Source organism: Tetrao urogallus (genome assembly GCF_951394365.1).
Source record: "Tetrao urogallus genome assembly, chromosome: 16".
In the NCBI taxonomy this organism is placed as follows: domain Eukaryota; kingdom Metazoa; phylum Chordata; class Aves; order Galliformes; family Phasianidae; genus Tetrao; species Tetrao urogallus.
In genome coordinates this window covers 10286557-10313349 of record NC_136829.1, presented here as the reverse complement: position 1 = coordinate 10313349, position 26793 = coordinate 10286557, and the positions used below count along the sequence as shown (strand labels likewise).

Below are 26793 nucleotides of genomic sequence, written 5' to 3'. Positions count from 1 at the left end.
CACAAAGCAAACTGCAGGACGTCCTCACAGCACGGGGAGGTGAGGAAGCAGAAGGAGCCTGGCCGAAAAGCGGCACGGCTGTTACCCAACGTGCAGGAAGAGCCGCGCGAGGAGGTAAAGCTGCATCGCCGTCACGGCACCAGCAGTGGGGGTGCGCCGAAACCCGGCGTTCGCTCATTTCAGGCAGACAAACCCAGCCGTAAGTGCCCAGTTTCGGTTTCCATTCCTTCTGTCGGAGGAAGCAGGGGGGGGGGGGGGGGGGGGGTGGAGGGGAATTCACCAGCAGTCCGCGGCAGCCTGGAGCCCTGCGCTCATTCCGTGCTCACCGCTCGGCACTCATTGCCCATCGGGGTCCCTATGGGGCTGGAGCACCTCTGCACCCGCAAACCACGGCAGCAGCGGGGCGGGTGCAAAGCTGAGCTCCGTGCGCTGCGCTGCGAGAGCTGGGAGGGGAAAATAGAAAGCAGCTGTGTCCAGGTGCCCCCCACCCATACAGAACCACGGGGCTGCAGAAGGTGAGGGCAGGGAGGGCTGCAGCACAGCTCTCAGCCTGGAGCCAGTGAGCAAAAGGCAAAAGCCTTTCCCCAAGGCACACACCCACGAATGGTGGTTTACCACTGCTGCGCACGGGGCTGTGGAAGCAGAAGAGAAACAAAGTGCAGAGCCACGGGATCTTTACTTTGGGTGCATCACTGGCATCCTAATGGGCGCAGCCTGGCTGCCTTCAGCCCGAGGCCAGCAAGCCGTGTGTTGTTACTTCTCTTTAGATTTCTGTATATATACACAACTCAGCCATTTTTCCACTCTTGGAGTTCCAAACCCATCCTTGTCCTGGGCACCACTCTACATCCCAAGCGTTACCTGCACAGAGCAGCAGTGGGGGAACACCGTGGGGCTGCTGAGAGACCGGGATCCCATGGAAGAGGCTCTGCTGCACGGGTTGCTTCTGCAGAATGCACAGACACCTTCAGTGGGGACAGCACGGTGACATGTGGCAGCACAGCCCTCATACCCTGGAGCAGAGCACACTACAGGGCTGGGGCACTGCAGCTGCACCCTGTGCCCACTGTGCAAACGCTGCTGCAAAGGGATGGAGAATTTTCCCAGCCCAAGTCCTCCTGCAGGGATTTTATTGCTTTATCCTCAGGGTCACCAGGCTTGGAGTAAGGAAGGGATGCTGCACAGCCTGTCCTGCTGCATCCCAGCTCAGCGCTGCTGCTCACACTGCAGGGCAAACAGAGGCCAGGGTCTGTTATACCTCTTTGCATTCCCTCGGTCTGATCTATCGATGGTGTCCCAAGCACAGAAATAGCAAGGAAGAAATCACAGTGCTCTTAATGGCTGGCAGCCCTGAGAAGGGAGAGCCTCAGCCTCCATGTAGGGCTGTGGCCCTGGGTCAGGGCACATGAAAGCAAACACAGCTCATGCCTGGAGGGAAGAATCGCTCCTCCTCACAGCTCTGCCGGGTGGATGGCAGCAAGCACAGCATATATACGCACGTGGGTATTTATAAATATGAGTACTTGTGTTTTCAGTTTAAACAACATGTTCCTGCCCCAAGCTGTCAGCACCAGACACAGAAAGGCAACACGCCAGCAAAATTCTGTCAAAAAAAAAAACAACACCATGTTTATTAGCAGATAGAAGCAACCTGCCATTGCTGCTGCCAGACTGAGCTCATAGAAAACCCACACCTGAGGCAACCAGCTCCTCCCAGCACCCAAACACTGGGGCATGCTTGAGGCCAGCGCCCCATTCCTTCAGAGCATCCTCCTGCAGCGGGTGATGGATGCCAGCACCCAGTGGGCTGATGCTGGGCATGGGGTTGCTGCCGCTCAGCCCTTCACTCTGCACCCCGCACCCCATTCTGCCTTAGTAATCCAGTAATGTGCTCCCAACCTTTAATTTAAAAAAAAAAAAAAAAATCCTAAAAATGGATTTTTTTTTTATTATTTTTTTCTTTTTTTTTGAGAAAAATAGAAAAGAGACCCTAAAACCCCAGAAGTCGCAGCTCTTCCCGGCCCTCTGGGTTCCTCTGTTCTCTGGGGAATCACAACCTGGGATCCTCCTCGCTCTGACCTGGGCCACCCGCTCACAGTGCCTGCACCCAAGGGTCAGCCCCAGGGCTCCGTGCCCCTCTGTGCTGCAGGACAGGGACACCGAGTGGCCCCACACTCATCCCACTGCTGCCTGTGGGCTCCCAGCAGCCGGCTCGGTGCCGGCGCAGCGCTCCGTGCTCCCGCAGCTCACACTACACCCTACCCTGCTCCTCAGATGCAGCGTGGAGTAACTGTCCCAAGAGAGCAGGGAGGAAAGCTTTATAAAAACTTAGCCTGAATTTTTTTTTTGTTTGTTTCTTTTTGGTTTTTTCTTTTTTTCCAGACCTCCTCCCAGCAGGGCAGAGCACGCTGCTGCCCTCATCTCCTCCAGGCGTCCACCCTTCCCTCGCTGCCTGCCCCTCCTCGCTCCCAGCTCCAGCCGCCCTGAGCCTCCTCAACCCACGCCCCTCATTGCACCACGCAGACCCAAGGCCGTTCCCCCGAGCGCCGTGACGAATGTCCCCTCCAGGCAGGGCCCCCCTCCTTCACTTCTGCTCTGCTTCATCGGCCACCGCCGTCACCTCGATGGCAGCGTTGTGCTCGGCCGTGGGACCCTCGGAGGGCACACTGAGCACCGCACCGCCGCCACTCACGTGCGTCACGTTCTGGATGGCGGCACCGAGCCCCGGCAGCGCCAGCAGCTGGAAAGGGCTGAGCACCTTCACAACCGTGCTGCTGTCCTGAGCGGTCGCTGCCGCCGTGCTCAGCACCGTCACGTTGGGAGCGTCCGGGTGGATTTCCACCGCGCCGGGGAAGGCGTTGCCGGCAGAGGCCAGTACAGTGTAGCCACCCAGCAGCGGGGAGGCTGGAGAGCTGGCGGCAGGCGGTTGGGATGGGGTTTTACCCAACACCGAGGATGGGAGAGTCGAGACCACTTTGCCCAGAGGCAGGCTGGCGAGTTGGGACATCGGCACGGCCGGGGTGACGGCGATCTGCGCCGGCTGGGACAGCACCTGGGAGGTGATGGCAGCCGGTCCGGAGGTGGCCCGGGTGAGCCGAGGGCGTTTTAAAGGTGTGGGGACAGAGACGGGAGTCAGAGTCATCAGCACGTTGTTGAGGTGCTGCGATTTGTGCTTCAGCTCCTTGGCACGCTTGCGGTGCTCATCACACTGCTGCTCCAGAGCTGCAAGAAGAGCGAGGTCAGCGTGCATCGAGCATCCCCACGGCTCCAGCATGGGCCTCACAAGTACCAGTGTGACACCAAACCTGCTGCTTTACACAGTAACAACCCAACGCTGCTGGGTAACTGCAGGAGCATACCTGCCAGATCCCGTGTGTACTGCTCCCTGGAGCGATCCATCTGGCACTTGTGGCTGGCCAGGACTTTCTTGACCAGGTCCAGCATCCTGAAGTTCTGCACCACGTTGTTGAGTAGGACAGCATCTTAAAAGGAAGAGAAGAGACGGGTCTTTGAGGAACAAAACATTCCAAATGGTTTGGTAAAAAGCTATCTGAAAGCAAAGGTGTTCAGCTGAGACAGCCAAAGCCTGTGTGAGGGTAACACAAGGAGCTGGGCAGGAGAAGTTGTGAGAAAGTGTAGGAGGTTATTCCTGGATAAGCAGCACTCTCGTACTTAGAAAGGATCAATAAGCCTCCTGGCACAGCAGCTGCTTGCTGCACCATTACTCCAATGGCCAAAGTTCCTTCCAGCTCCAGAGCCAAATGCTTGCCCAGCATCCTGAAGGCAGCACGGGAAACCCGGGGCCCAGAGAACCTGAAGGAATTGTGGCCACTTGCAGCCCCTGCTCAGAGCTGCCCTCCTGCACCAGCACCAATGATAACAGGGCTGTCTGCACACACTGATAAGCTGGAAGTGCAGAAACAAGTTTCCTCTCTATTTCGTTTCTGACTGTAACAAGTCTGAGTCACAACGGCTCCCAGGAAACACCCTCAGCCCAGTGCCTGCTGTCAGCTGCTCACCTCCCAGCTGCAAGGGGGGGTCCTGCGCCCGCTGCTGCAAACCCCTCATGGTGTCCAGCAGCTCCTGGTGGAACTCCTGGATGACATCATCCAGCAGACCGGCGTCCCTCAGGCCTCGCCAGAACGCAAAGGTGTCATCTGGAGGGAGAGAAAGGGAGGTAAGGGAGGTCTTCAGATCCTTCCGAGGTGGAAGTGGGGTTTTCGTGGCTCTTAGGAAAAAAGGGGCTGCACATTAACCAGCTTCCAAGTGACCGTGATGTGCTCTCTGCCTTCTGTCCCATATAAGGGTGAGGTCCCCCAGGTCTGTGGGTGCACAGTACCCAAAGGGCAGACAGAAGGACAAATCCTATCCTGCTTCAGCACACAGAGCAGCCAGGACACGGTGCCAGAAGAGCCCACTCCTCCAGCTCAGGACTCAGCACACAGGTGCAAAGCTGTGACCACAGCACAGCTCTTCCAAGAACCCAATGCCTTGAGCCTCACATCTCTTTCCTCAGCTCCAATTACACCGGGGGACCACAGAATTCATGACTCTCCAATTAATTCCCCCACCCAGAGCCACACCACTCTTAGACATTCCAGTGCTTAGAAACAATTCCACCCCAAGCCCATGTAGCAGAGTTAGACGGGCTGGCAGCAGGAGGTCTGAGCAGGGCAGCTGCAGCAATAGGCCCTGCTCCTCATCCCTGACCCCTGTCCCCACCACCCCCACCTCTCCCACATCACCCTCAGCCTCTGCCCAGACGCAGCCCTACCTCCAATGCTGGTGGTCCAATCGCTGGCATCCTCACATGTTTCTATGGTAATTGTAGCTGGGGATCCGTTCACTGCAACCAATAGCAGAAAAGAAAAAGAAAAAAAAAAAAACAAAACCAAGCCCTGATTTTTTTCTGTATTTCTCACAGGCTGTTTCCAAGGGATGCTCTGCTTGCTTCACTGCTGGAACTGCCCCTTTTGGTTGGGTGGAGCCACTTTCACAGGAGCCACGCGGCTGCGCCGTGCGGCCACAGCTGATTTTTCCACTCTGGAGTGCAATACCAAAGGGATTACTCCTGCAACCCTTGCACAAGACCAAGAGCACTCTCCTCCCATCCCCCTCTGCATACATCCTTCTTGCTCAAGGCAGTGCTCTAAGCTTGATTTCCTGCCCTCCCTTCTGGCCAGCTCGCCATCTGCCAGACCCGCACACCACGGGGGTCCCAAAGCTTTGCAGGGGATGGCTCCTTCCCCACAAAAACATTTGTGGGTTTTATGCTTAATGCAGCTTCCCTCAGTAGTGAGCTAATAACCAGGGCCATAATTAACTCATGCTGGCAGCTCTCTGCCCCACAGATGTGTTCTGGAGTCCTCAGGGGCGTTTCTTAACTCTCAATAGCAAAAGGAGTTGAAGAAAAAGTACTCAGAAATAGCTTTCAATAGAACAGCTGATTGTAATGATAGGACAAATTAAAGTCAGGGCTAAAGCCACAGAGATACAACGTCATTTAAATCCAGTTTTACAAACTACACGCACGAGGGCAGATACAGAACCCACTGTATTCTCCAGTTCTCTTTAATCTGCCATCAGACAAAACCAATAAATAATTCAGGCAGGGAGCCTTTAGCGAGAGCCCATTCATTATTCAAGCTGAAGTCAGCTCCCCACGGGGAGAGCACAGGAGGGCTCTGAGCCTGCACTGCTGAGGACCACATCAGCCCTGGGGGCTGTGACCAGCGTGGGACACAACAGCTGAAACAGAGTCCCCATCACACACCCACTGCTGTTTGCTCACTGATCAATTGCTTCAGCTACACAGGACAGGGTGCCAAGAAGGGCATTGGTCACGCAGTATTACAGAGCAACGGGGGGGAGGGACTGCCTCTCTGCACTGAGAACATTGCCTAGTGCTGCTATGAGAAATCCTGCAACAATGCAAGGGGAAAAAAGCAGAATAAAAGCAAACTGCAAAGCAAAGTACAGTAGAGAGGCAATCGTAAGGGCCATCGGGTATGCAGCACCAGTTCTGCTTTAATCCTGCAAAGCTCCTGCTAAAAGGTGCCAGGAATTGCTGCACGTACCATCTGTGGAAGCAGGAGTGAGAGGGATGTACTCCGTGGAGGTCTGGCTGCTCAGGGACACCCTGGCACCCGTCAGATCAATCTTGGTGCTCCGGCACGTGTTGGAGCAGACCTTGGTGTGCTGGTAAAAATCCAGCTCCCCCGAGTCCATGATCTTCCTGCAAGAGAGGGAGCAAACACAGGGACATGCTCACAAGCTCAGTCAGAGGAGCAGCTCTTGCCCAGGCAGCACATGGAGCAGCCTGCAGAGCATCCCCCAAACACCTCAGCATCCCAGGGAGCGTCCTCCTCACCTCCCAGCACCCTGCAGAGAGCAGAAGCCGTGCTCTGCTTCTGCCTTGCCCCAGCACAGTGCCTGCTAGCAGGACGAGGAGGCATGATGAATGCCTGCGGGGTTTGCTGGGCGCACCACCATCAGCTGGAGAGACAGAGACAAAGGTCTGAGCATCCCTTGCCAAGTTCTCCCCTCCTTACAAGCAGCGTTCACTAAGAGTCACTTAAAGCAGCAGCCACAGCCTGCTTGATGCTGGTCACTTATTCAAAAGACTTATTGAAATGTCCACCTCTTGACAGCAGGGAAACCTTCAGGGCAGAACATGGTGGACAATTCATTCATTCCCTAAGCAATGTGACCTGCAGCCTTCGCTGTCAGCAAACGCTGGGGGAGAGGCTGGTATGCTAACCCCAAAAAACAACAGCGTGGAGTGGAGCTGAGGTCCTGTGGCCAAATTTCATGCAGTGATGGGGATTTATGGTACCACTGAAACTGATAAGCCACCTTGTTTTTCTAAGCCAGCAGAAGTTTTAGAGTAAACTTTACAAAACAAAGGTATGTTTGACTAAAGCTACTCAAGCTCCACTTGAAAGAAAGAAAACAGTGTAAAATGACTTAAAAGAGAAGGAATTTTGGGAAAGATGCCATCATAGACAAGCTGGGAGGACACCGCCGGCTCCTGGGATCAGCCAGTGGGCTGAGCCTCTCTCCCCCCCAAGAGGGAGCAAACAGGGTGAGATTCACACACTGTGCTTCTGACCACTGCTCTGCACATCCCAGAGCCCACGGCCCTGCCACGCTGTGCCAGGAGTGAGATGAGGGATGCCCAAGGATGCTCTGAATAGGTTCAGCAAAACACAGCCGTGTAGGAACAGAAAGAAGAAGGGAGAGCACGGGCCTACAGCAGGCTGACGGCTTTCAAGGGAAATTTTCCTCAAGAGCTAAAATGAGGAGGAAGGACTGAAAAAGAAAAAAATAACCAGTTCTCACGGAAGAATCTCACCCTGCCTTCCTCTTTTTTTTCCCCACAGCTGCACATACAGACTCAGGTACGAAAGAAGAAGTTGGGAAGCCCAAAGCCAAGTGAACTTCTGGCATCCTCCCGCAGCCTGCAAGCTCCCCATCACACAGCCCTCACACACGTGATTTCCCCAAGGACCCACCCTGCCCAGCACAAGCCTGTTATGCAGAACCTACGCAGAGCAAAAGCTGCTTAGGAGTATGAGACTCATGCATGAAAGCAGAAGGATCCTGGCAGATGCAACGTCACCCTGTGAAAGGATGAGGAAAGCATGGCCATCCCCAGGGAGCGAGGTGCTGCCTACTGGCAGGGTTGTGGGTGTTACTGAACCTGTCTCATGCTGGTGTTCAAGAACACAGAAGAATTTAATTGCTATAGTTGAGGCCAGACAAGTTGCCCGTTTCCATAAATAAGCTTTGAATAAGCCCTTGGGAAAATAAGAAAACCAACAAATGGATCTAAAGCAGCCGAAATGCAATGGGAGTGTTAGCTCATGAGCAGACCACGCTTTGTGGCTCAAACAGAGCTGCACACAACACAGCCCAACCTCTGGGCACTAAAGTGCTCACTTAGGACCTCGTGGGAAAGCAGAAGGGTTCAAGTGCTAAAACTTAAGGGGTTTTGCTGCCCCAAGTTATTCCCTGTCCACAAGGATATGCAAAACCTTCAGGTGGACAGCATTTGGGGCCAGCATTCAGCAGCACATCAGCGCCCCCTGCGACACTACAACCGTGTAGAAGGTTCTGTCCCACCCCAGCATGAAGAAATCCCATCTGCTGCCATGCAGACTGACCGGAGCATGATCCCGTTCATCCGGATCGCCCGCTTCCAGTCCTTCAGAGTGGACTTTCCTGCCAGGTGCACAAACTCCTTGGGGCTGATGAGGTGTCCGTCGAACTGCAGGAGAAACGCAGCGTCAGTGTGGTGAGCAATGAGGAACACTGCACCCCTGGAGATGATGACACCAGGCAAGCCTGGGCAGCTCGGGCCAGGGCTCAACACGTTTAACTGAAATATCAGCATTGGAGATGGCTGGCAAGCACCCCTCAGCTTTGAGAAAACTGTTTGGAGCACCTCTAGCTCAGAGCTGAAGACATGCAGCTGGCAGCTGCTTGGCAAACCTGGGGTACAAGCAGCACGGAGCAGTTTGCTGAATGCCCAACTTGCTTGCTTGCCCTGCACAACAAAGCACCCAGGGTTGATGCAGGCGATCCTGAGCAGCAGTGCACAGCTCACTGCCCCAGCTTCTGCAGTGCTGCGTGGGGCTGCGTGGCCTCCACAGGCTCCCCAGCACAGCCCTGTGCACACAGCCCTGCGTAAGCAAGGAAGGAGAAAAGCCTGCCTGGCCTCTGACCTCCTGCTACCGAGCACAGACACTGCTATCAGTGAAACCTCTGACCCCTCTTGGAGCACACCTGCTTGCACAGAAAACCAGTTGCAGGGAGCTGGCCTTGCTGTACCAGGAGCCTGTTCTGCCCCTTTGTTTATTGCCCTACACACCCAGCTGAATCTGACCCCATGAGCTAAAAGCAACCTCCAGAGCCAGGCAGACCTCAAAGCAGTGCTTTATGGGCAGTCTTAGGAAAGATTCCCCACCTCCTGGTCTCCTCTCCATGCACATGTGAACTTATGTTAAGGTGAGCTGGTTTACTCACAGTGCATAAAGAGCTGCTGCATGGGTTTCAGTGCAAAGAGAATGCTGATTTTAGGCAGCAGCAAAAGCTATTATCTGCACTGGGGGCTGTTCTCTTTGTAAAAGGCCATGTTTCCTCTGCAGGAAAAGGAACATCCTTTGCAAAGCCCTCATGTGGCAACATGTCCACATGAAGATGAAGCCAGGCTCTCCTCCCACATCCATGCAGGTTTTAACCAGAAGCCCTCCAGGACACAGTAGACACTGCTCAGCACGTTCCCTACCTAAACGTCTCAACAAATCCTCAAACTCAAACAGCAGAAGATACCAAACTCCTCAAACTCTGCAGTGAAGCAGTGAAATGTGGAAAGCATCTTTCCAGCCAGGTCTGCTCAGACGGAGCAAGACAAGTAGCAAGCACCACACCCAAAATTTTTTCCCTTTCCCACCATGGTGTGGTTCTGACTCAAAAAAGGCTCACTGAGTCACCAAACCCCACGCATGGCACGCAGGATGATGTGAACACAGGGAACTCTGGTTCTTCCCAGCCAGAAGCAGAAGCAGGAACAGCACCACGGCCCCACACCCACCTGCACACACTTCACATTGATCCCGGGGCACACAAACTTCCTCCAGATGAGGTTGGCTTTGCTGTCCCCACAGGTGATGGGGTACACGATCTCTGCCTCCAAGCTGTCCTCGTCTTCAGCCATCTTCACTTCTCACAGGGAACAGAGCAAGGGATGGAGCAGAGAGAAACATGAGCTGCAGTTCCCAGCGCAGTGCTGAAGGTCAGGATCAGCACAAGTAGGTAACACACAAGGGACACGGGTGGCAACGGGGTGCTGTGGTCACAATTCACTCGCATGTCGCACCCAAATCGCTGAGGTGAAATAGCACACAAACATCCACATGAATCCTCCCACAGCTGAACGTGTGAGATCTGAGAAATCAGCAGCATCTTGATAACCATGTAAGGACTGGTGGTGTTACGATGCCTAAACATTCTCAAACTGTGGGTGAAAGCAACTTAAGGCTCTCCCAGCCCCAGTTCCTTTGCTCTCCAAATTCACTTTCCCTTGAAACCAAAGCTGCTGGAAAGCCAACATCACATCCTTCCGCGGCAAAAAGCCAAGAGCTGGCAACATCACAGGGACACAACCCGCACCAGGAGAGGGCAGCAGCGCTCCAGCGAGCAGCAGCAGCACCCGGCCCTCCCCAAACGCTGGAGCGCACCCCGATGCAGAGCAGCATCCCCCATGCCGGGCACCCCAAACAGCACTTCTGATGGCAGACAGGGATGCAGGAGCACCCCCAGCCCTGCCACGCAGCAGTAGGTGCCTCTCCAGCTCTCAGCAGCCCCCGAGGAGCCGAGCCCCATCAGCTGCAGCTCAGACCTACCTAGCACTGCTTCCTTCAGGTGTGTGGATGCTGTGAAGGCGGCAGCGGCCGCAGCGGCTGCGTTTTCAGTCTCCAGGGTGTCCTCATTTATGTCACTGCTGGCAAGAGAGAGAAATGCAAAATGAAGCTGTGTGGAATTGCTGTCTCTGGCGCAATGTTTGGAGAAGGCTTCAGAAGTCATTCCTACTCTATTTTTTCCACAAAATCTGACTCTTCTCCCTGCAGCCAGGTGGGTAGAGAGGAAGGGGAGGCAGAGATGCTGCTGACACAGCTGGGCTCTGGGTCAGACTCTCCGTTAGGAGCCTCTGTCAAATTTCCCTAAGGAATTCCCTGGAAATAACACACACACAGTGCACCAGCTACACACATGCTGCTTTCTGCACAGGGGACCTCAGAGCAGCACAAGCTCAACAGATATGGGAACAGAGAACACACAAGCTAGACCCCTCTGTTTCCCCCTCTTACAGCCCCGCATACATACAACATTAATGTAACACTAATTAACTGACAAAGGCAAAGACGACCACTTTCATCTTGCCTACACCAGAACCCTCAGACCTCTCCAGGAGCTTTGCTGATGGGGCCACACATCTGCATCTCTCCTGTGCACTCAGCTCTGCTGGGGATCAGGCTCAGCCCAAGATTTGCTCCTCATTGCCCAAAGGCTTTAGGATGCATATTGGGGTGGTTTTGGCTCTGCTTCCTCCCATCCCATTCTGGAGGGACTGCAGCAGGAGGAGCTGAAGCGTCCCCATCGGTTGCCATGACAATGCTGGGATGCAGCTGTCATGTCCCTGGGAGGACACACAGAGCAAGTGGGAGAAGGGAGGATGAGTGCTGGCAAAGCTGTGCCTGCCTCTGCCTCCTCTGGGGGCTCGGGAAAGAAAAGCCTCCACCAAAAGACTGCAGCAGAAATATAGGCAGCGCATCAGAGCAGGGGAACACAGACCTCTCCCAAGCACAGACGAAAGAAAAGCCTCCTGCTGATTGTTACCATTTCTGCTCTCCTCTGCTTTTTTTCAGACAATATTAAAATGCAGGAGCTAATTAAGCTCTTAAGCCTCTGCTTATATATATATTTTTTTTAAACAGCAAAACCACAGCCAAAAGAGCAGCAGAAAGATGCATTGAGCCCAAAGAGCCTCTCCTGCTGCCCTGGGGCTTTGTAGCAGTGTAAAACAAAGAGCTCAGAGCCTCCTCCACAGCCCAGCTACAACTGAGGAGCCTCCACCATGCCAGGGAGGGAGAGGAGCCCAGCAGAGGCACAAGCCCCCAGTCCATGCCCTTCCCACAGCAATGCTCCAGTATGGGAGCCCAGGAGCAGTGCTCTGAGATGCTTCAAAAAGCCCTGCAAGGGTCTGTCTGCTCTGATGGAGGGGCAAGGAGAGGTTTCCAAAGAAAAATAGGAGGGGAAGAAAAGAATGAAAGGGAACCAAACCAGTCAAGGCAGTCCCTGCCGTGGCTCATGTTCCAGACCTCACAGCCACATGAAAAGCAGCCCCTGCTCAGTATCCAAACAGCCACAGCTCCCATTCCACGTCAGCTGTGGCTCGGGGAATCATGCTGACCAGAACCAGCACCACAGATGGAGCTGAGCCTGCTCAGATTTGACTCTAGTTGCAGCACAGCCGCTGTTTTGTGCTCTAAAAGATGAAACACGATGCCCCTCCCCAGAGCACAGAAATAGCAGGACAGAAATGTTTTGGAGAGCAACAAGTAGCTGCTTGCTGCCTGCTTTGTGGGAGCATGAGAACGCCTGAAGTGGGTAAAGCTACCCAAAGCCAGCACCAGATGTGAGTTGGGGGCTTCTGCCTGCCAAGATGGACTTGGAGCAAGACACAGACAAGATGGAGGAGAAGAGAAGCCAGCAGCCCATGTGTCCCTGAGCTGTACCCAAACAGAGTTCACTTCAACAGGTGGGACAGGAATGGGGTGCAGAGTGCTGCAGATGTCACCCAGGTTCGCTCTGCTTTTGGATCAGTGCTGCCCCATCCAGCACTTCATTGCTAAGCCCAACCCCAAAGCTCTGCTGCACCGTGCCCAGCAGCTGTGCAAGAATATCCACTGCCTGGAGCTTAGTGGATCGCTGGGAAAGAAACAGTGAAAAAACTGATTTATCCACCCATGTGTCCACATCCATCCCACCAGGTCATCTCTGCTCTTACCCATGCTGGGACAGATTGGTGGTGACCAGCACTGTCTTCACCTCCTCCACCCCACTGCCATCCACTGCCGTGTCCGGTGTCGTCACCACCACCACCTCCTCCATGTGCACACTGACATCCGGCGTGGCCATGGGAGCAGTGCTCTGCAGGGACACAGCACAGAGAGTGACTGCTCTGCTACCAGCAGTGCCACGCAGGGGACACAGCAGGACAGGGGTGAGACAGGTTTAGGGGGATGTCGTCAGGGGGAAGTTCTTTACAGAGTGGTGAGGCGCTGGCACAGCTGCCCAGAGAGGCTGTGGATGCCCCGTCCCTGGAAGTGTTCAAGGCCAGGTTGGATGGGGCCCTGGGCAGCCTGGTCTGGCATTAAATGGGGAGGTTGGTGGCTCTGCATGTGGCAGGGGGTTGGAGATTGATGATCCTTGAGGTCCCTTCCAACCCTGGCCATTCTATGATTCTGTGATGTTTCCAACAGGCCCTGGTGAGGACACATCTCCACAGAACCACCCACCTCTCCAGATGCTGTCACCCTCATTGTGCCCCATGGGCAGAGACCTCATGGTGAGCAACCCCAGCCAAGTGCAGGCAGGGGAAGCCATGTCCTTGCACGCTGCCATGGCACAGCACTCCTGGCACCCAGCTCTGAGCCACTCAATGCAATAGGAGAGCTTCAGCCCCCTTCCAAAGGCACCGCTGTGCTCCCAGGGATAGGAGCTGCAACTCCAGAAACGAAAGCACAGCTGCTCCCCCCCCCTCGTTAAGCCACTTCCCATTAACAGCTTGCTCTTACAGTGTTTTCATTGCATGAGAAAGAAACAAAGTTAATTGTTGCAGCAATAATGCATGAGGCTGAGCCGGCAGCAGGCAGCACAAGAAGCCGAGGCTTTGCTCCATCCCCTCCTTGCAAGGACGCGGCACAGCTCTGCAACTGCTGACTGCTGTAGGATTTTGGCTGACCTCTCCTTGCCCCCCCCCAACGTTGCTTTTTGAGATGAACCCCCACATCACCACGGGCACAGAGCTCCCACCAAGCAAAGCACCACCCACACCACCAACTTCAGCGTCCCAACGCAGCGTTGGCAAAGAAGGGGAAAAATGGGGTGAGAAAAGAATAGCACTGCACCGCCTAGTTTTTTTTTTTTGGGGGGGGGGAGGTTGGGGAGGTTTGGCAGAGAGTCGCTGTGTGGAGGGGGGGGGGGCAGCAAGGGGGGCATTGCACGTAGAAGGGTGTAGGGGAGTTATGGGGGGGCTGCGCCTAAAGGGGGTGAAGGCGATGGGGGCACAGGGCTGCGCAAAGGCGACAGCACGAGGGGCTGGGGGGCGCGGAGGCGGCTCTAGGAAGGGAGGGGGGGCGCGTGGGCGCGCTCCCGTCGGAGGGAGGGGGAAGAGGAGGAGGAGGGATGGGGGTGAGGGGGGGCCGGCCGGGCGCTGCCGCCGCGTCTCCCGCCGCCGCCGTAACGTCCTGACGCTCCGCAGGGACCCGGCCGGACGCGGCGTGCGGCGCGAGGCCCCGCGGTAGGCCCGAGCCCGGCGCTTACCTCGGGCCGAAGCCCCGCGGCCCCGCTCGCTGCGGCTCCGGGGGCTGCGGCGGGGGCCGAGCCGGACCGGGTGCGGGACGGCCGGGTGCGGGGCCGGGCGCTGGGCTGGGGGCTGCGGGGCTCCGCCGCGCGCGGCTCTCGGCCCCCCCCCCCCCCCCCGCCGCCCCGGCTCGCGGCGCGCAGGCGCACGGCCTCAGCTCGGCTCTTGGGACTTATTTGGCGCGGCGCCGCGGCTCGACCTGCCTGCGAAATAAGTGGCGGAGAGGCGCAGTGCGCGTGCGCGGCTGGGGGCAGCCGAGGGCACGGCGCGCGCCGCCGCCGCCGCCTGCAGGGTGCGTCGCGCATCGGGAGCGCGCCGCGGAGTGCATCGCCTTTGCTGCTTTGTAGTTTTGCAGCTTTGCCAGTTTCTCCCTGCTTCTTTCCAGGCTTTGCGTGTCCCTTCCGGCCTGCTGTGTGTTTCTTCCCTCTCCGTGTATTTCCTCGCCCCTCGTGTGTTCCCCCCTGCGTGCATTGCCGTGTGTTTCTCGGCCCCGTGCTTGCCCCCGGGCCCTGCATGACCCCGGGGAGCCGTGCGTCTACCCAGACTCCTGCATGCACACACTGAGCGTGCGGCCATTGCTCCCAAATGCACCCAGCCTCGTGCATACCCCCCAGCACAGGGCACAGTGTGCACGGGGAGCGTATGCATCTGAGCCAAGTGCAGCGGGGTGCTGGGCATATCGACCTTCCTCCCTCCCCGTTGGTGCATGTGCATGCACTTCCATGCATTCGTTCCATTTAGGAATGCAGAGCAATGCTTATGCATGGATTTTCCACCCAAAACAGTGTGGCCAGCAGTGCAAAGAGGTGGTCCTGCCCCTCTGCTCTGTGCTGTGAGACCTCACCTGGAGCACTGCATCCGTGAGGGGAGTCTTCGACATAGGAGAGATGTGGATCTGTTGGAACATATCTAAAGGAGGGCCACAGAAATGCTCCAAGGGATGGAACACCTCCATATGAGGGCAGGTTGAGAGAGCTGAGGCTGTGCAGTGTGGAGGGCAGAGGGCTGCAGGGAGACCTCAGAGCGGCCTTTCCAGATCCAAAGGAGCTGGGGACAGACTCTTTGGCAGATTCTGTGTGATAGGACAAGGGGAAATGGCTTCAAACTGAAAAAGGGGAAACTTATACTGGATACAGGAAGAAAGTACTCCATGCAGGGCGTGCAGTGCTTCAGGAGCCACGTGTGAGCTCCTGGTGCCAAGGCTGTGCCCAGCTGCAGGCAGCTGCTTTCCAGTCCTCATTCCCCTGATGCTCACAGTCCTGCAAGAGCTGTGCTGCGCTGCTCCACCAATGATCCTGAGGTCTGAAGAGATATGTTCTCTGAGGACTGTTCCACTGCTTTTGTCAGCAATGCATTGTCAAACTGGAGATAGAAATGCACCTGGAGGAGACAGCGGTCTGTGGGAGCGCTTTGTGCAGCTCAGGATGCCTCTCCTATGGGTGTCATCTCCCCAGTGGGTGTCAGAGTCTCACAGACTCATAGCTTGGCTTGGCACCATCCCATTCTGATGCTGTGAGCAGGGCTGCCACCCATATGATTTATTTTGCTCAAAGACCAACGGATCACCAGTAGTGGCAACTCACCCACCAGACATCACAAAACCCCTTTCCATGGAAGCCTCCCTCTGCCATCATCTCCTATGCTGGCCAATGGCAGAAATGCAATAAAGAGAGTGGGTCTGTAGTCTGTGATCTCCTGGGAAGCAAAATCTCCCTTTTGCTGCAAGCTCAGCTGGGGCCGAGGGCTCTGCCTTGCAAGCACTTGGTCTCTGTTTTACACAGGACAGATCACCATGTTGTTACAGAGCCCCATGCCCAGAGCTGCAGCTAGAAAACCTCTGAGCACTGAGCTGCACTGCGTTCCCAGTTGGGCTCTTATCTTCCAAACTGCCAAGGTCACATTGCAAATATAGAATGCTGTATGTGAGGATGGTGGCATCCTGTGCACGTGGGAAGAGCTGCGGTGTGGCAGCCCCAACACTGCTCCTGCAGGGATATGGACAGGGCCCAAAACATGGGGCAGTCCCTAAATATGCTGGGAATGTGGGAATGTTCCTACGGGGCCAGAGGGGCTGGAGGTGGTGGGCACTGCCCATTCTGGTGAAGGACCACTAAGGCAGCAGTGCAGATTCCTCAGGACAGCACCTGAGGCAATCACAAAGGGCACTGATCTGAATGCTGCAGCACTGGGGATGTTTTGGGAGCATCTCACTCCAGGGCTCTGTCAGGATGCTGCTCCAGGGTGGAGGTGGGGGCTGTGCTGCCTTTAGGAAACATTACACATGAGGTGAGGGGTGGGGAGGGAGGGAATGTTAAAAAGAAAAGAAACTCAGACATTTTCCAGAACTGGATTTATTGTATTTGCAATCATCTCATAACGTTTTGCTCGTCCTCTGTTACGCCGCTGCACGCCCTCACCTCTAAGCGAAGGGCTCGGGGTGGTACCTGCATTTGAGCATTGTATTACTTTCTTTTCCTCTGAGAACGGTGATAAAGGATGGGCTCGATTTCTGCATCTTTTGTATGGGTGCAAAGTACTCATTTAACATACAGAGGCTTGGATTCTGTTTTGTAAAATCTTTAGGTTCATTTTCTGTTTAACGCCTTTTATTGGTATTCCCACAATACACACAGGAGCCTTAGAACTCAAACAACCAACTCACGGAGAGAGATGGGCACACAGGGGATCAGACCCTTTTCCTTTCTTTTTCCTTTCTTTTCGTCATCACTTCTCTTGCACAACAACCACCTCCAGCTGAGAGTGGAACGTGGGACCCCCAGGCCCCACTTTGGGCTATGAGAAACCTCCAGCACCACGAGCAGCCATTTCCTGCCTCATTCCCAGTGGCACAACAGTGTGAATGCAAACCCTGTTCCCATGGGTGCAATTTTGCATACAGAGTGCTGCAGCAGGGCAGAACCCACGCCAGGGATGCTCACCCCCACGGAACAGGGCAGCAATAGCAGCTGGCCCCGGTGTAGGGTTCACATGGTCATGAATCGTCCACAGAAGGCTGACTCAAAGGTAACCCCACATCTGGGTTACAGCACGGCAGTTGTACAGCTCAGGGCTGATGAGACAAAGAAAGGCTCAGTGTAGCAGTGGCGTGAGGGGCATCCAACTTGGGAGCACCCACCCGTGGCAGGGCAGCACCTGGCCACACGTGTGTGCCAGTCACCAACGCACGACTCAGCCTGCAGCAGCGCACCCTGCAGCCACATCCCCCCACCCTCGTGGCACCAACAGGGTGGGACCAGCATGCTCCCCAGGCTCACCCCTGTCTGAGCCCTTTCCTTGCACAGCTTCAGCCCGCTGAGCCCACAGCACCTCAGTCTCACCCCCCGGCTCAGGGCACAGCCCTCACACCATCACAGACAGGAGCACGAACATCTGTGTGCCGTCCCTGGGTGAGCGCCACAGCCTCGCTCCGGAGGGAAGGTGCTCATCTCTCTCCTTTAGGACTCCTGCTCATCAGTACAACATTTCAGAGAATAATCATCATCATAGTAATAATCATAGTACTAAAAACAGTATTTACAACAAGCTCCAGGTCAGAAGTACACACCAAGCAAACACTCAGCACCACAGAGAGCAGGACGGGGTCAACATCTCGCGGATACCTTCTCAGATCCCACCAGCGTGGGACACAGACATGTGACAGTTTCAACCCTTTCTTACACACAAACATTTTGCTTAAATTACTTTTAAAATTAGGTTTGTTTTCTTTTTTTTTTTTTTTAAACATTTTTTTTCTCCTCTTTTTAATTTCTTGTCACTATATGGATGAAGTGATGCTGGCTCTACAACGATGCGTATCTAAGACAGCTGCTACTATAAACGGATCATTGGCTACTGCTAAGAAAGTCAACCCTCGGTTCCTCTCCAGTTCCCTCTCTGCCCCCAGTGCTCTGCAGTACCCCAGCACCAGGGTTGGCCCTTCCTGCAGGAGCAGAGTTGCCCCAGAAATGCTCTATGGCCGTGGAGGGGTTGCTCCTGGATCTTCGGGGACTTGTGGGGAGATCAGCAAAGAGCTCAGGGTCAGACCTCCAGCAGTGCTGCCCTTTGGCTTTTTGGGTGGGTTTTCTTTTCTTTTCTTTTTTTTTTTTTGGTCATAACCATTTGTTTGGTGTGTGTAATTAAAGCATACCTGAGACAGAAAACGTCAGGTCCTAACTGAGCCAGCAATGCTTTTTGGGAGGGATGGAAAGGGAAGCACGCAGCCTGTGGTGCAAATCGTGGAATCATAGAATGGCTTGGGTTGGAGGGGACCTTAAAGATCACCCCCCTGCCGTGAGCTGGTTACCTCCACCAGATCAAGCTGCTCAGGGCCCCATCCCACCTCCAGGAATGGGGTAACCCCCTCTGCTCCACACACAGCACAAGGGACCCCAGCAGCCCCCCCCTGCATGCTGCCCTCCCCAAAGCACAGCACCAAAGCACTGCGCAGGGTAACCCTCATCACCTCCTGCCCCAAATCCCACCACAGACTGGGCTGGCTGCTCAGCACTGCATCCCATGCACAGTTGGACCCAATTCCATGCAATGTTTTGGATGCAATGTTTCCTCTCAGCTTTACAAGGCAGTGGCAGAGCGGGTGCAAGGTCCCCAGGGCACAGCCCTGCAGTGCTGGGACTTCAGCTGCCTCCCAGACCATGGCAGTAGCAGCAGAGGAAGCCCCAGGCTGGCAGCCACCTGTCTGCATTACACTGCTGTCACCTACCACTGTCACACTTGCATATCCTTCACTCATCCCTACCTCTACCAAGAGACAACATTCGCTTAAAAATAGGCTTTGAAAAGCTAAAGATAGCCAAGAAACGAGCATGGGAACACCTCCTCACCCTTCCTGCAGAACTGCTCCTGCTCAGCTCCACCTCATCCAGTGCTGCTGGTAAGTCCTTATCCCAAAGTGCTGCTCAGGATCTCCCTGTCCTCAGCATCCACTGAGCCACATCCATCCTTGGGAAGAGCGACGTCCTCCCTGCCAGCAGGCAGCCTCACCACCATGTCCTGGCCCTGCTTTCCGAGGTGACCATGGAGGGCTGGCAGCCTGCAGACTGAGGGCCCTCCTGTGGTTCTGCAGAGCTGAGTTGACAGAGCCCAGGGGGGCAGGAGGCTCAGCCTGCAGCCACCAGAGATGGGGATGGGGATGGAGATGAGGAAGGAGACATGGATGAAGACAGGGAGGGGGCTGGGGACAAGGATGGGATTGGGGACGTTATATGACATGGCACCAAGCTCTGTGCTGAGACCCTCCCCTATTTTCACAGCGGCTGCCAAAGATCCACTCAAGATAAGGACGTTGGGTTGCTGCCTACCCTGGCTGCAGGAATGGCTGGGAGCCACGTGGCAGCGCCGTGCAGCCAGCCTGGCACTCACTAACATTCTGCTCATTGCTCTGCTTACATACAGAAGTGATCACTCCTTGTTATCCTGATACTTAGCTCAGAGCAAACACCAAGAGTGGTAAAAGCCCCCGGATAAGAGTTCTGTATCTCTGTGACACTGCTGGTTGAATTTATTAATATCTCAATTTTTACATGAATTTAAGAAATTTTTTTTTTTTTTTAAAGAAAAAAGGACAAACCCTCCAAAGAAGCTGTTTGATTGACTGATCTCTATTTCAGGTGAACTAGCTGCTATTTTGCTGAGAGGTCTCTACGACCTGTGACTCCCCACAAGCACCGAACAATTAAGGATGCAGACAGAGAAGCGTGTTGCTGGGGGACAAACACCAGGGGATGGGGGGGGAGGGATGGAGAACCAAACGCTGCATCTAGACAAACAAAATAAAACGTGTCGGTCGGTCGGATTGTTGACAGGAATCAGGTGCTAGATGTGTAGAAAAGCCCTTTATCCAGAGATCTCCTCCCGCTGTTCCTTGTTCCTGCGGACTTCAGCTGCGTGCAGCTCCTGCAAAAACAGGAGAGAAGACACGAGGTGGTCAGTCCTAAAGGCAAGCCGAGGGCTGTGGGTGAGCAATGAGAGCTACAGGCTAACAGTGTCTGCTCCTGCCTGTTCTATTTTCCTCCTGTCCCGCATAAATGATTTGTACCCCGAGGACAGGGGGATTCGCCTGCAAGAAGCAAAGCATTGCAGGGCAGAAGTGGAGCAACACCAACCTGCTGCAGCCCTGCAGATGAGGGAATGGCATGGAGCTGTGCCAGGGGAAGGTCAGGCTGGGTGTTAGGAAAGGGTTCTTCAGCAGAGGGTAGCGGGGCACAGAACAGGTTTCCCAGGGCAGTGGTCATAGAATCATTTGAGTTGGAGGGGACACTTAATGGCCACCTAGCCCAGCTCCCCTGCAATGGACAGGGATGCCCACAGCTCAGTCAGATGCTCGGAGCCCCAGCCAGCCTGAACTTCATGAACATTTCCAGGGATGGGGCATCCACCACTTTGCACATGACACAAGTTCAAGAAGCGCTTGGACAACACGGCCATCAGAATGTCTCAGAAACACGGTTGCAATGTTGGGAGGTCCTGAGTGAAACCATAAGCAGGACTCCACGATCCCTTTGGGTTCCCTCCAACTCACGATATTCTATGACCCTACAATCCCATGGCCTCCTCAGACCCCCCAGCACCCCACACACTCACCTTCTCACGCAGCCGCTCCCTCAGGGCAGCCAGGTGCGCCTCGCGGATCTCCCGGCTCAGCTCCATCTTGTAGTTGAGCTTCTCCTCAGCCAGGCGGCTGAAATTGTTGTTCTCCTCCAGTGCCTTGTGCAGCACCTCCCGCTCGTGCTCCCGTTTCTCCGCCAGCTGCTTCAGCACTTGTGCCTCCTGGGTCTGGTGAGGCAATGGGACAGCATCCCTCAGCCTTGCTCCGGACCCCACAGAGCTTTGCTGACCTCCTCCCTCCAGAAGGCATTCACAGTGATGTAGGAAATAGCACAGGCAGCTGTTATAACAGCAAGGCTTGAGGCTGATCTGGCTATGTGACCAGCTGTCACATCCGCATCAGCTGCTAAGAACTCCCCATGGCATGGCCATGCACGTGGGATCAGACAGGGCTCCATACAGTTGTGCAGTTCTAGGAACAGAGGACAATTATGGCCACCACATCCAATTTCCTGCCTAAACCAGGTTGCAGAACTGCATCCTCTCCATGTCTCACCTGACTATAGCTCAATAATACCTAAGAACACCATCAGCAGTCACTTTTGATTTTAGATTGCTCCTGATCAGCCATTTTTTTAGGGTTTGGGGCAATGTACCACTACCACTGCTGCTTCAGGACATCGCGTTACCTTCCTCCTCTCCTCTGCAGCCTCCAGCCTCCTCTGCAGCTCCTCCAGGGACAGGTCCTTCTTCTTGGGGGGAGAGGAAAGGATGGGGCTCTCAGGAGACAAATCTGAAGGAGACTTCAGGATCACCTCGAAGCTCTGGCCCGACGCCCTCTTATCCAGCTGCTTCACCTCCATATCTAGGGGGGAAAAAAACAAACGAGCTCTGTGTACCTGTGACACTCAGGAGAGCCTTCACCTGAGGACACCACTGAGCTCTCCAGACAGGAACAATCGTGTTAGTTCCATGTCTTGACCTGGATAATTTTGTTCTACTTCCAGAATTTCTTGATTAGTCATCAGCTTCATCCCCTCTAAGTCAACTTAATTCATTTAAGTTACAGCACAATTACAGAAAGTCTATACTGCTGTTAACAAAGTGCATGTCACTCCAGTAGGAACTAGACAGCCTCTGGGATCAGATCCTTCAGGGAAAATGTGAGTCACGTCTATGCAGAATAAACTGGAGAAGGAGGCTTAGCAGAAGGACCGTGGGCTGAGATGGGGATTTCTGCCCCAGGATGAGAGTGCCCACATTGGGAGCAAAGTGTCAGCCACAGCATTTGTCAACGGCTCTGCAGCTTCTGTGGGAGCAAGTTACGTACCTCCATACTGGTAGATGGTGTTGGGATGTGGCTGGGTGTGGAAACAGGAGCAGATGAGGGAGAGCAGAGATAGCTCCTTCATTTTCTCCTTGTAGGCTGAAAAAGAGAAAATAGCAATGACGAGTCTGATGGCAATAGCAGCTCCTTTTCATGGAGAAATGAAGCAAGTAGGCCCAGGGAAAAACATTCACAGCTGCCAGCTTCTGTGGAAGATTTCCAGGCGGTTATGGGTTTTCCAAGTGTCCCCAAGGAGTACCAGAGAAAACTAAATTATCAGCCAGTGTAGCGAATGTCATAGGAAGATACACATTAGGATTTTACCATCTGCAGAGGTGTAAGAAAATTTTCCCTTTAGAAGTAGACACGCTTCTGCCCTTGTAGTGAACTACAAAGTGATGGCTGCCCAAACACTTTCTCCGTCACAGTTCCAGACTCAGAAGCCAACTGACAGCTTGCAAAATTTCCCAACCCTCAGCAACTTACTGACATCAGGGTCAAGAGGAAAGCTGCAATCAGTTGTGTGGAGAACTTCCAACTTTCCAGTGTACCTCCTTCACCGCAGGAGCAGGCAAGGGATGGCACAGATGGGTTCATGTAGATAGAGGTTGATAATGGAATACAATCACAGCAAATGCTGTCCCCATGGCATTCTTCAAAGGATAGGGAAACGCACGATCCCTTCAAGTTCTGTCACTGTGACCCCTCATGTTTGCTCAGCTGGAGGATGCACCATTGCACGCTCAGAGATCACAAGTGCAGGTGCTGCTGCCCTAACAACAGCAGTGCACACAGCTTCTCCTCTGCTTTCCCTTAGCTATTCAGGTGGGGAAAAAAGTGGGTCTATTAGCATACTTCACATCAGCACTTATTTGTCCTCCCAACTACAAAACATCATCCTATTTAACACGATCCTTTGGCTAACCAACAGTCCCTGCAGCTCTGTAGCAGGGATCTGCATTGAACTTTTCCCAGTTCATGCCACATGCCGATTTTAATGCCCTGTTTGGTTCTTCTATTAAATGCATGCCGGATATGAATAGTTTACATCAGCAATCCAAGCAAGACATCTTTGATTTTGTTCTTAATGAAAAAGACTTTGGAAAGCAGCATTGTACTAGAAGGGTGGCACACATCAGTTAAGCTACTATGTCTCATAATGTGCTGCCAAGAGCCCAGAGGAGGCTCTCTGGACCCAATGAGAGACATTATCACTTAACAGAGGGCACTAAGGTCCTTACTTTACCATTATGCCTCATCCTGTGTGAAACCAAGACATTAAGCAGATATGCCACATTGCTGACCCACCAGTTTAACTCCTAGCACTTATTGTAAACCACAATGCTTTATATGTCATTACTTGAACTTCAGTAGCTCCCCAGTTCTGATTTTGTGGTTCTCTGTGTAGATGAGCGTCTGCTGCAGCCCAGCATTTCAGGAGACCTATTGTAGTGATTTCACTTCTTAGCAGCTGCCTTCATTCCACTGGGATCTTCCCTGTCCTGCTTCCCTTCTGTAGCACAAACTGACCGTCCCTCTCTGTCAATTAAAATGAAGAGGAGAGAAGAGGACAAAAGGACATCGCTCCACTGAGCTGTGGCAGCGCTTTAATGAGCCCTGGAAGTGGTCTGCGTCCTTCTCCCGGAGCTGGAGCCAGCAGCTGCACCCCGGCGCCAGCCGTCAGATGCAATTAGCAGCGTGCGAGCACACGGGCCAAAGGAGAAAGGCTGAGAGCTGCCAGCCCCAGAGACCGGCGTGCTGCAGGGCGAAGAGCCAAAGAGCCCCACCATTAGGGCAGCCCTCGCTACCAGGCAAATCCATGGCAACCGCACAGTTTGGTCCGGGGAAAAACAACGGGAAAGGCGGCAGTGGGGCGGAATCCCCCCGGCCCAGCCCCGGACAGAACACGGCCCGCGCGGAGCTGTCCCTTCAGCACCACCGCCCCCGTCCCCGCGGTCCACCGCGCGGAGCTGTCCCTTCAGCACCACACCGGGCAGCGCCAAGGCCGGGGGGTTCTACGTGAAAAAGGGGAAATACAGACCCATGGGAGAACCATCGCAATGACCTCATCCCCAGGTCGTTTATAGAAAATAGGTGTTACATGTGCCCAACACGCTGTCAGTAGGCTAAGATAAGAAAATAAATTCAGTGAGCAGAGGGAGATCCTGGTTCTATGCAGTTCGGCTTGATTTGGCATTGTAAATGAGATGGGAAGCTGAATTCAGGTGGGGATTTTGCTGACGTAGGGTTTGAACATCAATCTGTTCACTGCTACTCATCTCTTCATCTTGAGGGTTGTCCAACCCTCTCAGAACAGAAGTTAGTCTAAGGTCTCCGAGGGCAAGTTATTTTTCTATCTTGGCATTTAATTATTTATTGGTGCAGACTGAAACTTCCAGCGCTGGACCATTAAATTTCTTTCACAATTGCTCACACATAAACGTGACTGCAATTAATCAAAACCAAACCGAACATTTACAAACAGATACTGCAGCCAGGGGAGCAGTCACAGCTGTCACTCAGGGCATTTGTACAGGCTCACAATGTCAGGCCACCAAGGCAATCATTCCTCTGGAAATGGTCTCAAACTCAGTGTCAGGTTTTTTTTTCCAATATATTTTTGAATGATCCCTTGAGAGTGCTCCATTTTGCTCAGCTGGGGAAGATTTATAACACTGCAAATAAAAGTAGGGAACATAACCACTGAGTCACTGTTTAAGAAACTGTGTCAAAGGAGATTAAATCCAAGGTCTCCTGAAGCAAGACTTTCAATTTCAGTTGCATCAAAAAAGAGAATGCTTAAAGCTCCCAGGGCAAAAGACCACTACTGGAAACCTTGCACGCATCAACTTACCTCAGGAGTGCCTGCACTCATATTTACCAATAGATGTAAAGTTCTGAGGACATACTTGTGTCAGGGGGAATCATTCCTGAAGCAAGACAAGACAGCTGGTTGGCCAGAGAATTACATGCAATGAGCTGCTGCCAGGAAAGATCATGTGCCTTCCAGTGCACAAATTTACATATTTCAATAACATTTAGACTGGAAAAGCTGGACTTGTTATTTAAGCATCCTGGAAGGTGGAGTAAACTTTATTTTTTGTTTCATGGGACCCCAGGTAGCCATTAAATGACAATACTATCTAAAAAGGAGCAATACTTCTGAATATTTATGCCCAGTAACAAGCACCATCTGATTCTGCTCTATTTCAATGCCACTGCACACAACATTCAAGAATTAATCTTAATTAAAACGTTTCATCCAACTTTTCCCTGCACTGTCTATATTGCACGAGTCAGACTACTTCCTCTCTGTTGCAAGGAGAAGAAGGCAGATTCCAAAGCCTCTACCAACCTGTCAAGAAATGAACATGCTCTCAGCTTCCTTCTTCTCCAGTGACCCATTTCCTGTGCTCCCTCTAGTGCTGTGCAGTACATAATGCATCCTCATATTCCAGCTGCTTCCCGCGAGCGCTACACACAGCATTTGTCCATGTGAAGTGGTTATTTTCAAGTTAAGCCCCAGGGACACCATCCAGTTACTCCCCGAGTGGCTGTGGAGCAGGAAACAGAGAAGTGGCTGGGGATGGGCACAGGGCATGAGCAACATGAACCGTCTCCCACTGGTGATGTGCTCGGACCATGGGGTTTCCCATTTCCAACACAATATTGGTCAACAATTCTGGTTCTTCGCTTCTTGACCAGATGAAAAGAAGCTGAAGGCTGTCTGATTAGCCCACCTTTTGTTAGATGTTTAATGATGTCCAGCAAAATAGAACAGGTCTGGTAAGGCACAACATCAGTACAGTGTAAGTCATAATGAACCAGAGGCACATTAAGAATGTTTGTGTGAATTCAGAGAATTAAAATGGATGAGACTGAATGTGCCGTATTTGGTAGCAAGGTCAAAAGAAGGTTATTAGAAGAAAATTACTTGTTTTGCAAATAAAACTTTGGAAAAGTAAAAAATTGTGTCTGTGAAGAATATTGTACTGCAATAAGAAGAGAATGGTCCAATTGTAAAAGTAGCTAAAATACAAACAGAAGGCAAAGAAGATCAGTGATCCAGGTCTTTCAGAACAAAGAATGCTATGCCACATGCACAACAAAAGCAACCACAACCTTTGATAAGCTTTGAGAATACAACAGGATGGAGATACTCTCACTGCCATCAAGCTGATGGCAAGGCCTTTGCCTCAGTCCAACTCACTTCCTTCTTCTTGTTCCACCATATCCCAAACCAGAGCAGCACGAGAGCTCACACAGCCAAAAGAGGAAGGGCAACCAGTGAAAGCAGTGGGATCTTAAGGAACAAGACTGATGCATCTCCATTTCTATAGAGACCCAAAAGGTGCAGTGGGTGCAGGTGGAATCGCTCGTGAGGACAGACATGAAGATCATCTGCCTGCTGTCGGACATCTGCTGAGCCATCCCCAGAAGTGGTTTCCTATTACCTGCCTCATTCCCTCCCAGGTTTCATTTGCAACTCGTGTACGCAACATCAACCCGCACTACGCACAGCCAATAGATGAGCAAATCACTCACTCTCCAATGCTGAACACGTGGAGTGTTTTGCAGGAAGATAATCAGGGAGATTTCCCCTTCTCCTGGCTGAGCAAGGGAAAAGGGTCTGAGTAGGGCAGCAGAGAGCCAGGAGCCTGAGTGTGTTAGTGAATGGTCACCAGGAAGTAGAAAAGCATGGACTGGGTTGACTGCTAAAGCAGTTGAAGGAGCCAAAATGGAGGCAGCTGTC

General features: G+C 53.4%; 2 protein-coding genes across 2 annotated transcripts; both read right to left on the bottom strand.

The window, feature by feature from the left end:
* Positions 1-2584: 2584 nt before the first annotated feature.
* On the bottom strand, positions 2585-12702 carry GMEB2 (glucocorticoid modulatory element binding protein 2; the record flags this gene model as incomplete). The annotated part of the gene is made up of 9 exons (XM_079543316.1): positions 2585-3222; positions 3360-3482; positions 4020-4157; positions 4775-4846; positions 6078-6235; positions 8166-8269; positions 9596-9726; positions 10407-10504; positions 12572-12702. The coding sequence occupies 9 exons, from the start codon at positions 12700-12702 to the stop codon at positions 2585-2587; spliced, it is 1593 nt and encodes a 530-aa protein (XP_079399442.1).
* A 7300-nt stretch (positions 12703-20002) lies between these two features.
* On the bottom strand, positions 20003-22140 carry STMN3 (stathmin 3; the record flags this gene model as incomplete). Its single annotated transcript, XM_079543594.1, has 4 exons — positions 22044-22140; positions 21403-21578; positions 20750-20941; positions 20003-20062 (listed from the first exon to the last, which is right to left on the bottom strand). The coding sequence occupies exons 1-4, from the start codon at positions 22123-22125 to the stop codon at positions 20003-20005; spliced, it is 510 nt and encodes a 169-aa protein (XP_079399720.1). The 5' UTR covers positions 22126-22140.
* Between the last annotated feature and the right edge of the window lie 4653 nt (positions 22141-26793).